Source organism: Corvus brachyrhynchos, unplaced genomic scaffold (genome assembly GCF_000691975.1).
Source record: "Corvus brachyrhynchos isolate BGI_N302 unplaced genomic scaffold, ASM69197v1 scaffold56, whole genome shotgun sequence".
Taxonomy (NCBI): domain Eukaryota; kingdom Metazoa; phylum Chordata; class Aves; order Passeriformes; family Corvidae; genus Corvus; species Corvus brachyrhynchos.
This window is the reverse complement of record NW_008238664.1, coordinates 4,449,583-4,462,609: the sequence shown is the minus strand read 5'-3', so window position 1 is coordinate 4,462,609 and position 13,027 is coordinate 4,449,583. Positions and strand designations below refer to the sequence as shown.

General features: G+C 53.3%; 1 protein-coding gene across 2 annotated transcripts; it reads left to right on the top strand.

The window, feature by feature from the left end:
- The first annotated feature begins 6 nt into the window (after positions 1-6).
- BAIAP2L2 (BAI1 associated protein 2 like 2) lies at positions 7-12,331 on the top strand. Of its 2 annotated transcripts, none has more exons than XR_001863234.1 (14): positions 7-420; positions 1,326-1,401; positions 1,678-1,764; positions 2,757-2,818; positions 3,136-3,207; positions 4,534-4,650; positions 5,022-5,168; positions 5,638-5,790; positions 6,229-6,370; positions 7,141-7,366; positions 8,281-8,352; positions 8,677-8,857; positions 8,945-10,716; positions 11,519-11,576. XR_001863234.1 is itself a non-coding variant. In XM_008636444.2 (14 exons), the coding sequence occupies exons 1-14, from the start codon at positions 382-384 to the stop codon at positions 11,592-11,594; spliced, it is 1,491 nt and encodes a 496-aa protein (XP_008634666.1). In that variant the 5' UTR covers positions 7-381; the 3' UTR covers positions 11,595-12,331. The 2 variants fall into 2 exon arrangements, 1 of the variants encoding a protein (XP_008634666.1); XM_008636444.2 differs by having other exon boundaries at positions 10,676-10,716; positions 11,519-12,331.
- The last annotated feature ends 696 nt before the right edge of the window (positions 12,332-13,027 follow it).

The window sequence follows — 13,027 nt, the reverse complement described above, 5'->3', positions numbered from 1 at the left end:
GGGGGGCGGGGAGCCATAAGGTGGTGACTTGGGCAGGTGGCCGGCACCACAGGTGTCAGGACGGGCAGAGCTGGGTACCAAGCTGGCAATCAATAATGCAAAGAGCCGGTCACATGTCCTTGCTGGCTGTTGCAGGATTCCTCTCTCCCCCCAGAGTCTGGTTACTTCAGAGATCAAGTTCCAGCCTCTCGGTTGGTGAATTATTAAACTCCATCAGTGCTCCCTTTGTACCACGTCTGTGTCTTCCTGCTGTCCTTCCTTGCTGGTGACAGGCTCTTTCCATCCAGCTGCCTGTGCAGAAGCAGAGTCCTCTAGTCCTATAGCACCTTGTACTCTACTTTGCTCCTTGCTTCTCTGAGGGAGAGTGAATAGGCTCCAGAAATGGATCTGTCCTACAGATCCACCATCTCCATCTATAAGGTGAGTGTTGGCATCAAAGGCTGCTTCTGTCTGCATATGGGAGACATGTGGGTGGGAGATCAGTGTTTTCTACCAAAGGCTCTCTTGGGTGGACAGCTGAGGGCTGAATCCATTCCCAGGCTGAGCTGCAGCAGCTCCTGTGGGCTCTGGATTATGTCTGGGAGCAGATAGCTGGCAGGAGGAGAGGGTGGTGTGTGTCCTAAAGGCTTCAGGAAGGAACTGGGCAGCCAGGGTGGCTTGGACATGGAGCATGAAGGGTGACACACCTTGGTTGCTGGTAGGAAGAAGTTCGATCGTCCATTTTGCCCCTCCCTTGAAAGAAACTTTTTGCAGTGCTGAAACAAGGCAGGGAGGGCTGACAGAAGTGGGGAATTGCTTATTCCAGTCTCTGGTCTTCTCTGTAGCCAATGGGCACCTTTGATAAAATGCAAATAAAAGTGGAGAAGCTGGTTGTCCATCCCTTCTGTTACTAAGTGCTGAGTCTGGCAGTGCACCACATCCTGGCTGGGAAAGGGTTGTGTTCATGCCTGGATAATAAGCAGTGGCCCTCTGGCTGGCTGTGGGGTGAGGGAAAAGGCTGCTCAGATCCCCTTGCAGTTACTCCCCTGCCTGCAGTGGGTGTGGGCCCTTGGGAGAAAGCCGTCTTCATTCAGGCGACCCCTTGGCTCTGCAGTGAGCTACCTTGCCCTCTGGCCCTCTGGCTCCTCTCCTGGCTGCCTTGGGAAGGCTAAGGGCAGCTGGAGTTGCTAGCCAGCCCCGATGCAGGGAGCTGGCTGTACATCGCCTCGGTTCCAGTGCGCCAGAGGGGGCTTTCACCCAGCCAAACCACAGCAGGGGAGCCTTGACCTGCTGAGGTCTCTGGGCATGAGGAAGAATGGCATTAACGAGCTTCTGCCTGGCCACAGAGTATCCTGGAGCAGTTCAACCCTGCGCTGGAGAACCTGGTGTACCTGGGGAACAACTACCTGCGTGCCTTCCACGGTGAGTGGGGTCCCACACAGCCAGGGCTCCAGACCATAGTGCTGCATCCAGCCTGGGCATCCCCTGTGCCACCACCTGGGACAGGGTCTGCCACCTCTGACATGTCCTGAGCTGCTCTTAAGCGCTCCTCAGCTCCAGGACCCACTGCTGATGGGGAGAGATGGGGTGCCCATAGGCGAGGTACCAGGGGGTGGCTGTTCTGTTGTGCTGCTTGCTGGTGGTGGTGATGGTGGGAAGGCAGGCCAGACCCTTACCACCCCTTTCCTCTCCCCACAGCATTATCAAAAGCTGCTGAAGTGTATTTTAAGGCAATTGAGAAGATTGGGGAGCAAGCACTGCAGAGTTCCACCTCACACATGCTGGGTAAGGCTCTCCTGCACGTCATCTGTCCTGTGGTGAGCCACAGTTATGTTTTTTTGACCTTTATGGTTTTTAGCTGGTCCATCTCCAGGTACTGGGGCAAGAAAGACAGCTCCTTTAAGTGGTGTCTCTCTGTATCAGGGCCCTGTCCAGGTGGTGAGAGTCAAATTTATTGTGTGTCCTTGAATATTTCTCACAGCCCCAGCACTCTTCGCTGTATCTCTCTGAGTTCAGTCAGTGAGCTCAGCTCCTGGGATGGATCTCTCACAGAAACCAGTCCCTGTTGAGGCATCCTGCCCCAAGAAATGAAATTTTCATCATGGAGGAAGCATTTTTTTCCTTCTTGGAGATGTGAGGGAAAAGCCAGGGATCATGCACTGACAACTGATGGGGTCTTGTCCTCCTGAGCCTGCAACAGCTGGAATGGTAGCTTGGGGCTGAGGGAGTCACACTCAACAGCATAAATAACTCTGCAGCCTGGTGGCGATTGCTGAAAATATGTTCAGGGAACTGCTCCGCTGCTAAACTTTTTAGCAAAAAGCTGCCAGCAGATGCGCCCCTTCTGCAGACTCTTTTTGTCATCTGCACCTCCCAGCTAGCTCCTCTGCTCCGTCATCAGTCTCTTCCTTTCCTGCTTCCATAACACCGACACTGGTGAAGCGGGACCATGCCCAGCATCGGAGTGGGTGCTGGAGCTACCTTCCCATGGGACAGCCAGAACTGTGCACGGCAGCTGGGGAGCCACTGGGATTAGAAATGGGGCCTGCAGGGGCTGTGGCAGAACAGAAACCCAGCACCCAGAGCTCGTGGCAGAGGCGAGGCTGCCTGCTGACACCTGGGGCTGTAGCTGAGTGGGGTGCAGAGAGCAGTGCTTTCTGATATCTCTTCCACAGCCATGTATCGTCAGCCTGAGCTGCACGCTGCTGGTCTGCCTCCTTGGGCACACGAGGACATGACCACAGGACTTTTTCACCTTCTGTCTTTTTCCCCTGAAGGTGAAATTCTGATGCAGATGTCTGACACGCAGAGACTACTGAGCTCTGATTTGGAAGTTGTGGTGAGTGGTTTTCCCAAGGGCTGGTGGAGGTGGAGAATAAAGTGATTTACTTAAATACAGCTTATCACCATTTACCGTGTTCACCCCATCAGCTGCCCTCACACACACCTGCAGGCAGGTGCCTGCCTCCCTGCTTTCCCTGCTGCACGTGGCAGAGGAGGGTTACAGGGCTGGCATGCTCAGAGCCTGGCTGTGAGTGAATCATGTGCTCAGCATGTTTTATGAGCCACCCCTTATCACAGTGCATGCAACATCCCCGTATGGTGAAGGGATGTTGGGTGAAGGGATAAGGGTGATGGCTCCTTCGCCTCTTTCAGGCTCAGACCTTCCACGTAGACCTGCTGCAGCACATGGAGAAGAACAGCAAAATGGATGTGCAGTTCATCAGTGTAAGTGATTCACTCCCTTCTCCTCCTCAGTTCTTGTTCCCCTCTCCCCTTCACCTAAGGGTTTTTGCTTGAATGCTTGAGGTGTTTCCTTCATTCTTCTCAGCATGAGATAGGGGGTCTTATCTTCTCCATCATGGAACAAACCCCCTTGTTCAGCTGATTATGGAGAGCTAAAGAGGTGGCTGTTCTTTGTGCAGTGGGACTTGCCAAATGCTTGAGCAGAGCTGAGAGACTCAGCATCCCAAAAGCAGAGTTCCCAGCTTCTCCAAACCCCAGGCTTTGCTTGTCTGTGGGTCCTGTGCTGCCATGGCCCAGCTGGCCATGCTGGTGGGTAGTGTCACAGGGAGAGGTAGAGGCCTGGGGACTTGCTCCCAGTGCTGGGGCAGTTGGGTGCCAGTCCTTGCTCCTGAGATCTGAAGGTTCATCAGCACTCTGGGGCCATTTAAATTGAAAAGAAAGATAAAGAAAGACATTTTATAAGAGATCCGGGTGAAGCCTGATTGCAGGTGGACTCAGATATCCAACTGATTTACCAAAATATGAATATCGATCCAATATCGATATCCAACTGAGACGGACAAGAACTCTCTAACAGTTTAGAGTTAGAAAGTGTATGTTTTATGTGGCACCAGGCACTGCATGGGATAGCTCCCTAAGAGGCAGGGCCCCGATCCAAGCAAACACAAAGCTTTTTATTTACAAAAATTATGAATATCCAAAATACAAATGTATATTCATAACGTTAACACCTCCCATTTTCCACTGCGTATGGAAATGAGCTTAAATGTCATTAAGCATGCGTAGTGTGTGTCCTGAATTGAGTCAGTGGTCTTGAATTGGGTCAGTGGTCCCAAAAAGGATGAAGTAACTCATCTTCCTCATTTTGACCTTTTTGCTTCTCTGAGCTTTAACAATCCTAATTACTTTAGTGACCTGTAAGTTTCTTCTTGCATGACTTTTGGACGGGTTCCCACAAAGGGAAGAAATTGGTAATTGTCTTGTACCAACTTATCAATATTTCGACTTCTCATTCTAAGCACAGCTAAGCAAACACACAAATGGCAGATCATCAGTTATTTGGCAATCAGTTACTAACATTTTAAAACCCATTTCAGGCCCAGCTCTCCTAACTAACTATTTTAATTAACTCTTACTGGGCCCAAGTTCTTTCCTATTCCAACTAATCTCAACACAGCTAGCCTATAACTAAAATCTTTGTTTCTTCTAAATCTATGTTTCACAACCATCAATCAGAGCAGGACCCTTGCTGCCTCACGGTGTGGCCGGGTCTCTGGTTCCTTACTGAGCCTGTTTTCTCCCTGGCAGGAGAGCCAGAAGCAGTATGAGCTGGAGTATCAGCGAAGAGCCACCAACCTGGATAAGTGCATGGCAGAGCTGTGGAGAATGGAGAGGGCTCGTGACAAAAATGCCCGGGAGATGAAGGCAAGCAGTGATTGCAGGAAGGGGAGTTAGTGATAAGAACTGGATAGTATCTTGGAAGCCAGGGCTGATTTCTCAGCAACCTCAGCCAAGGGGTTGCCCCAATGTTCAAAAGGCAGGAAAGTAGGAAACTCCTGTTCTACAGGATGCTACTGACCTGTGGTACTCACTCCTGCCAAGCCCTTTCCTCATTTAGGAAGCCTCAATAAGCAAGAATTTAGTCCCTGGCACGCTGCTCTAGCTCCTCTCTGCTGCTCAGCACTGCAAGTGGACTGGGAAGCTGATAGACATGATGACCCCTTCCAACCCTTGCCCTGAGCCCACTCTGCTGGATTTTCACTGGTCCCTTCCTCCCTTTTTTCCCTGTGACACAGGAGAATGTGATCCGACTGCGCTCAGAGATGCAGGCGTTCGTCTCTGAGAGCCAGAGGGAGGCTGAGCTGGAGGAGAAACGCCGCTACCGCTTCCTGGCTGAAAAGCACCAGACGCTCTACAACACTCTCCTCCAGTTTTACAGCAGGGTACAGCCCTGACATGCTGGGGAGCAGAACTGGGGGAGCAGGCAGCAGGGCTGGAGGGGGAGCATGCAGGCAGGAGGGAGCCAGGGCTGAGCAATCCCTTAGGTGAAGGATGCATCTGCATGTGGACTGGGCAGGAAGCTGTTTTGTTTCTTGCTGTGAAGTTCAGGCTGGCTGTACTAGGCTGGGAGAAGATGTCTGGGGCTGAGGATGGTGCTGACATGGGGTTAGTTGGGTGTGTGAGTGATGGAGGAGGAAAGGGTGCTGTAGGTGTTTATAGCAGGGTCTTTGGGACCATGGGATCTCTGTTGCAGGGTGCCATCCTGGAAATTCCTGCCTACAGGGAGCTGTTTGGCCATTCCCACAAGCCTAATTGTGGGAGGACCTGGTCTCTAATGCCCATGTAAGCCCTAGGCTTCCTCTGTAGCTTGTCTGCCCTGTCCATCACCCCCTCTTCTCTCCTTCTCCCCAGGCTCGCAGCATGATCCAGACCAAGGCACCACGGTGGAAGGAGCAGCTGGAAGCCAGCCGCAACCCCTCAAACAGCCACTCACCCAGTCTGCTCTCAGCCTCCCACAGCCAGGGGTATCCATCTGGACGGCTCACACCCACCCACCTCGAGATGGTGAGGAGCCCACAGACAGCTTGTTTGGTGAAATATTGGAACAGGTTTCCCAGAGTGGTGGTGGATGCTCTGTCCCTGGAAACGCTCATGGTCAGGTTGAACTGAGCTGTGAGCAATCTGATCTAGTTGGAGATGTCCCTGCTCATTGCAGCCGGTTGGACTAGATGACCTTGAAAGTCCCTTCCAACCCAAAGAATTCAATAGTTCTGTGGTGGTGAGGCTGCAGGGCAAGGTCAGTCCTTGGCCAACTGTGGTGTTTGCTGCCTTGTCCAGCTCCAGTGGCCTTTCCTGGCCAAGAGGAAGAGCAGCATGTGTGTGGGCTGCGATGGAGGAATGTGCTGAGTTTGGCTTTCTAAGAGGGACTGCATATCTCTCAGAGCATCTCCTGCCTAACACAGCCTTTGTGGATGTGTGTTCAGCCCCCTTTCCTTCCAACAGCCCCAGAGACCCCTTGGGGACTTTGCTTCTTCTATGACTGGGAGTAGATCCAGCATCTTCTCTCCGGACCCTCCAGAAATGAGAATGTCTCCTCAGCCAGAGTCTCCCAGGCGGCCACTGCGGAGGACACCATCAGCAGCAAGTATGACCTGTATCTGGGAGCAGTGCTGTGGGGAGACACAGGGGCTGGAGCTCTCTGGGAAGAGGGTTGGGTTTGGGAAGGGCCCACCTCTCTATCAGACCACCAGACCTCAGCCACATTCCTGGGCATGGTGAGAGGACAGTGCCTATGGGAGCTGTAGGGGGCAAGGCTGAAGTAGAAAGTGAGCTCAGCCTTCAGGGCAGAGTCCGTCCAGGGCAAGGCCAGGCTGTGTGAGGTGAGGAACCTACAAATGAGCAATTTTCAAGCACTGGTTCTTGCTAGAGTTCCCATTTTAGTAAAGCACCTTCCCTCATACTACTGGATTAAATGTTAGCTTGCCCTGTGAAACACAGCCACTTACCTCGTGACACACCTGCTTCTCCTTCCTGAGAAATTTCAGCTTAAAGTCTTTAAAAGAAGTAAAAAAAGGACAGAGAGAGAGAGAAATTACCCAAATAATCAGTAGTTCTAGCAGGTTGGGAAGAGGATTGTCAGGCAGGGCATCAGCCAGGGCATGCAGTGCCTATGCTCTAGGCATTTGGCCAAAGAGGATGCAGCACAAAACAAATGGGTTTGGCTTGAGTTGGTTGTCTCCTGCAGGATGCTTACTCTGCTTTTCCCATGCTATGCCTTGCTCTCTCCCTGAAAGGCCATCTGCTCCTCCACTAGAGTAATTACTTGACTGGGGAAGCACTGCTCCCTTTGAGGCAGCATGGGTCTTGCAGGAGGACGCCAGGCTCCAGCCAGACCCCTGGGATGCCTCCCCCCAGGTTTGCTCCCTACGGGCCGTACATCCCGTTCGGGTTCCTTTGGCGAGGCCAGCAGCGCCAGCGAGGGCAGGAAGAGGAGTGGCACAACGAGAGTTCAGGCCATCGTGCCCCACACGACGGGTGCCAACCGGACCCTGCTGCGGTTTGAGCCCGGGGATGTCATCGCGGTGCTGATGCCAGAGGCGCAGAATGGCTGGCTCTACGGCAAACTGGAGGGCTCGTCCGCGTATGTGATTCTGGTGCTGCAAATTGGCCAGATGCAGGCTTGTCGAGTTTGGAGCTGGGAGGGTTAAGCCCAAAATTATCACCCTGCTCACCTCCTGGTGTGGCCTGGGCACTGTTACCCACCCACCATCTCAGTGGGGGACAACGCTGTGTCCTCAGTGATGAGGGCTCTCCGTGCCAAGAAGATGCAGTGTGGCAGCGCTGGCCTGGGTGGGCTGCCTGAGAAACCTCCAGGGGCTTTGGGTGGAAGAGCAGGGATGCAGTGACCCCCTCCTGGCTTGCATGGCTGAGTTACTCCTGTCATGGGATCCAGCTCAGGGCCATGAACCGCTGGAGTTACCTGAGAGGCCTGGCACTTCTTAGCTCATGCTGCAACTGCTTCCACAGCCTCCAGCACAGGCAGGCCATGGAAACTGCTGCACCCAGCACTTACTGAATTACTCCCTGTGGCACTGCCAGCCAACATCTGTGTGTAAAGCCTGCCTCGTTCCACATAGGATGTGCTCTGCAGGAACGCTCACAGATGTGAGATGAACAAGAGCAGTGCCTGTCTTTGGGCGGCTGTTTCTGGAGTGGAGCTGCTGCAAAATCCCTGGAAGAGTTTTCCCCAGCTTCCTTGTGATTGCAGTTGTTTGGAGTGTCTCTTGCTGGATTGCACCAACACTACTCCCAGGAGCACAGGTTTTGCACAGCCCCTGAGATAAGCGAGTCCAAGCTCAAAGTCTGCGCCACGATAACCCCTGTGCCCCACCCATGGGTGAAAGAAGTGCAGGAACCCTGTCACACATGGTAGTGGCAAATGTGGCTTGGTTGATGTGTGGGATGGGCGTAGATCAGAAGTGCTGGGCCACTGGATCTGAAGAACCACAAACCACAGTGGCCTGGGCCTCATTTGTCTCTGTTCCTGTGCTCTAGGTGTGGCTGGTTCCCTGAAGCTTATGTCAAGCCTTTGGAGAATGCGAGGGAGATGGAGGAGCCAGACACCAGGTAACAGGAGGGCAATTGGCTGGGCAGGACCTCCTGGTACACCACTAATGCCAGTGGGGTAATTGTTTAGAGTGTGTCCATGGAGAGCTGCAGGGCTCCCGTGCTGGAGAACCCGCCAAGGGCCTCGTTGTGCCCTGGGATCTCTCAGGCTTCTCTAGGCAGCTCCTGTAACGTGTGCAATGTCATCTCAAAGGTGCTTGGGACTGGGCCGGTCCAAGACACGTGTATTTCCTCCAGAGATATCCCACATTGTGGCTAGCACCTGTGCTGCTCCCTGTTCCTTGCTCTTTGACTCCCACCTCACTGTCTTCTCCTCTTGCTCAGGTCCTTCCCACTGCGAAGCAGCCACAGTATGGATGACATCCTGGACCGTCCCAGCACTCAGTCCTCTAGCAATTACTGGCCTGCTGCTGCCCAGCCCAGTGTGCCGAACCCACCTCCCCTCTCAGTGGGTGCCAGCAGTCACCAGAGTGGGGTGGTTGCCCCACTCAATTCTGGCTCCAAGGTGAGTGCTTGAGCAGAGACTGGTGGCTGTGTGTGAAGTGGGCCACGTCTGACTTTCATGCTCCAAGGCACACCTTTTCTGCTTTAGCCAGTAGAGACAATCACGTTTCTGGTGTTGGTGAAGGGACCTGCTGCCTTCCTGAGATAAGAGGTCTTGTTAGCACCAGTCTTTCTCACCCAGTCTGTTCACATGCCACCTTGTTCTGTTGACCCCTGCCAGTCTGCTTGTTGTGTGCAGATCCTCAGTGCCTGGCTTTGCTCCCCCAAGGGAATGCTTTTCTGCCCCTGCCCTTCTCACCTCTCTCTCTTTTTGCTCACCAGGGACCCTTCAGTTCAGTCCTTTCCTCCATGACCTCCCAGCCTGATTTCTGGTGGCTCCAGGGCAGCACCTCTTCCTGCTAATAGTAGGACTGTGGAGTGACCAGGCTGGTCTGGGAGTGGGTGACCAGCTAACAGAGATGCCATCCTTCTTCTCCCTTCAGAGAATGGAGAGGAGTTTCATAGGGTTCCTCTTTGAAATTCAGATGAGGGTTGGCTTAAAGTCACAGCTGGGGTAGGGAAAAACTGAGAGCAAAGGCCGAGCTATTTTTGAGAGCTTTAGAACAAGTTGTGTCCAACCCATGGGTTATGGATGGGAGAAGGAAGTCCTCCACTTATCATTGCTTCCAGCAGTGGGGAATTGACTGGGGAGAACAAAGTTAAAGGTGAGGACCTGGGAGAAAGAAGAACAGTGCTGCCCGTGGGGCATTACTTGCTCAGTCTCACAGAGGGCTGGAAAACCTTGTCCGTGGTTACTGGTTCCAGGCCAGTGCAAGGCTGCAAGCAATTGGATGGCTCAAAGAACTGGAAACTGCAATATTTAATTACTCTTTTTTTCCTTTTATGTCCTGCTCTGTGGTTTCAGGTAGCCTCAGGCTGCACAATTCCGGGGAACAGCCTCTGCAGCCTCTCTGTCCCTCTGGGTCACTGGTTTTCATCTGGTCCCAGGGCTAGGGTGTAGGGATAGACCTGGGATTGAGTCATGAGTTGTGTGCAGCATTTGGAATAGCATGACAAAGTGTGGAACCTCATTAGAAAGGAGGGAAAGACTGATTTGGAAAGACTCAGCCTTGCTTTAAATGTATGCCCAGAACATCCCCCAGTTGAGCCACAAGAAAATGGGTGTGACTTCCCAACTGGATCACAAATAGCCACGTGTGGCTGTCTTGTCTGTCACCAGAGTACTTTAGCAGGTCAGTTGTCACTGATCCTTCACTATCTACTGGCCAAGAATAAGGGCCACAGGACCTAGGTCTAACTTTGTCCGTCAGGTTTGTCCACTTTTAAGTAATATGTAGTGTAGGGTAGGTAGGTACACCTCTGGAATTCCCCATGGATGCAGGAAGCATGTGAGGGCACGGATGACAGACTTTTTGCCAGGGTGCGTGGGCAACATGAGGGGGCATCTCTGGCTGCGCTGGAGGGTGAAATGTAGCTCAGACTCTCACTGTTTGCTGTGCTCTTCAGATATGACACTTTGGGGATCTGAGTCATCTCCTTTCTTCCCCAAAACAAAGGAAGATGTCCTAGGGGAGTAAGGAACCCCCAGTTTAGGGACAACCCCCCACAACAAAATTCAGGGTATTATCTATAGTGGGGAATTTGTGGACTTTTGCAAAGCTTGAATAAGGAGTCAGAGCCCTGTTAAGAGGACTTGGGCTCCTAACTCTCCTAAGAGTTTTGTGAAATCTTCCTCCGTGTGTGCAGCGTCTCGTGCCCGACTTTTCTCTCTCCATTCCCCACTCCAAATTTCTCACTGCTGCTTTTCTTTTCACTGCAGAAATCAGGAGTATTTGACCAGCCCCCTGAGCTCTTCCCACGGTAAGACAAGGAACTCCACTCTGGAGCCATCTGACAGTGGGGAGTATTATTACAATGCTGTTATTATTTAATCTTTTGGATTACCAAATGTGGGAGGAACAGGGAAGTGTCTGGGCAAAAGCAATGTGCAGCCTACCTCCCAGGACAGGAGGCAGAGGTGGTCCATTCTGGCCTCTGCTGACCAGGAAGGTCCTATCCTGACTGATAAAATGAGGTAGGAGCTGAGCACCCTGAACACATGTCCAGACCTGCATGCTCCTTCCCATCCATTCTGGAAGGGCCACAATAGCAGCTCGCAGCCTGAGTGTGGAGCTACATGACTGTGCATCTCTGCCTGCTTGGAAAGGGCTGAGGGATAAAAGTTGTGGTTTTGAGTTTCGATGAGTCAGGTCTGTGGAGATGAGACATGCCATCAGTGTCTGCTTTTCTTCCCCCTGCAGCTGGGTTGGTGTCCCCATGTTTCTGGTGTGGTGCTGTGGCCTTTTTCTGCTGCCCAGCTCCTTGCTTGGAGGGTTGCTGTACGCTCTACAAGTGTAGAGTGCTATCATGAGGGACAGCCATGTGCTAGTGTCCCTTCATCCTGTGGAAGAGGGAGGGTGAGAAGCCCTTGGGAGAGCCCAAATGGAACCACATGGGAACGTGCAGCAGGGTGTGTAAAGGATGGAGAGAACATACTCAGGAATGAGCTTTACCACACTCTCCTCCTTGGCATGGCAACAGGACTAAGTAGCCTTTGCTTGGTCACAGGGATCCCCGCGTGGCATTTGCAGGCTTTCTGATGGTTGCCTGTTTCCCTTTCCAGAGGTACCAACCCCTTTGCCACAGTCAAGCTGCGCCCCACAGTCACCAATGACCGCTCGGCGCCCATCATCCGATGAAGCAGGGCTGGGGACGGTGAAGAATTTCAGCACAGAAGGAGGAGGAGAAGTGACACGCTGTGACCTCCAGCTGGGCAGCAACCTAGTGCTGCCACTCATGGAGCGAACTCTCTTTTCCCCTCCCATACCTCTGGGACAATGGGACCCATCTCACCTGGGTGTCTGGTGTGCTTTAGCCAGAAGCAGATCTCTGCTGCCCTTTCTGGATTGATCCCTCCTTCCCTTCCCTTCCCTTCCCTTCCCTTCCCTTCCCTTCCCTTCCCTTCCCTTGTGGTGTTGCTGTACTTGAGTGGGAGGCAGAAGTCTGGTGCTACTGGTGCTGGTGGTCTTGGAGAGGGGATGATGCTGGAGGTGGATGGAGGTAAGGCTGGCTAAGATCATCTGCAGCCAGGGCAGTGCTGTCGGGATGTTGCAGGTGAAGCTTTGCTATCTCTGCTGTGGGCAGAGAAGGACTCTCACCAAACAGTTCCTTTGCTACCAGAAGAACGAATCCCAAAAGAGAAGGCTACAAGAAGGCTTCCAGTGATGTGGTCCAGCTGACAGGGTCTGGTCTTAGCCCCTTTGACAACTGTGTCCATTTGTAGCAGCACCTGCCCCTTGTCACCCCAGGTGCTGCCCTTGCTGGGCAGTGCTGGGGCAAGGCAGGGGCAGGCGACACTGTCCAGCAGCACTGCCCTGCTCCTTCATGTACTGTCCTGTGGAAAACATATGGGTTTTTTTAAAATAAAATGGTTAATGCATCTTCTGTGTCCATTTCAGTGGCCATCACCTCAGTCACAGGATGCAGGGGGAGGAGGAGAGGAGCTCCCCACCAGCACTGGGGCCACGATGGCTGCCCATGGTTGTCGTGTTGGACACTGCAGTGCTGTGGGTCCAGATGCAGCCACCAGCCCAGGGTCTGGGGTGGATGTGGAGGGCACCAGGAGGGCTGTACTGCCCACTGCTGGCTGCCCCCCCTGAGTCCCCCCATCTGTCCTGTGGCCACCTTCTCCTCACCCACTGCTGGAACCTGTGCCCTGGGCACCCCAGGGCCACTTAGTGCAGGGGAAAAACATTCCCCTAGGACCTGTGGGGGCGTCACCAGTCTGGGAATACCCTAAGTGTGCTGGGGGAGCCCTCACGGGAGAGGCAGCATGAGTGAGGGATGGAGCGCTAGAGGTGGCCAGGGCTTAGCTGATTAGCTTTATTAATAGACATTAAACCCTGGCTGTGAGTGCTGCCAAGCCCCCGCAGCCCCCCTGCTGCCCTGCTGCTGAGGGGCTCCAGGGGTTTACAGCGCAGGCCTTTCCCTCCCCAAAACATCAGCTGTGCTGAGCCCCAGCCCCCTCCCTGGAAATAAAATTTTCCCCCACGTGTGGCCAGAGACTGGCTCCTCCGCAGCGCCTGCCAGACCTCCTTCTGTGAGTCAGCCACTGGGGAGGTTGTTTTGGAGG

Excerpts from the sequence above, each read along its gene's own strand:
- BAIAP2L2 (XM_008636444.2), top strand. The coding sequence starts at position 382 with ATGGATCTGTCCTACAGATCCACCATCTCCATCTATAAG. Across the intron at positions 1,765-2,756 it reads TTCCACCTCACACATGCTGG|GTGAAATTCTGATGCAGATG; the intron begins GTAAGGCTCTCC and ends TTTCCCCTGAAG. Across the intron at positions 8,353-8,676 it reads ATGGAGGAGCCAGACACCAG|GTCCTTCCCACTGCGAAGCA; the intron begins GTAACAGGAGGG and ends CCTCTTGCTCAG.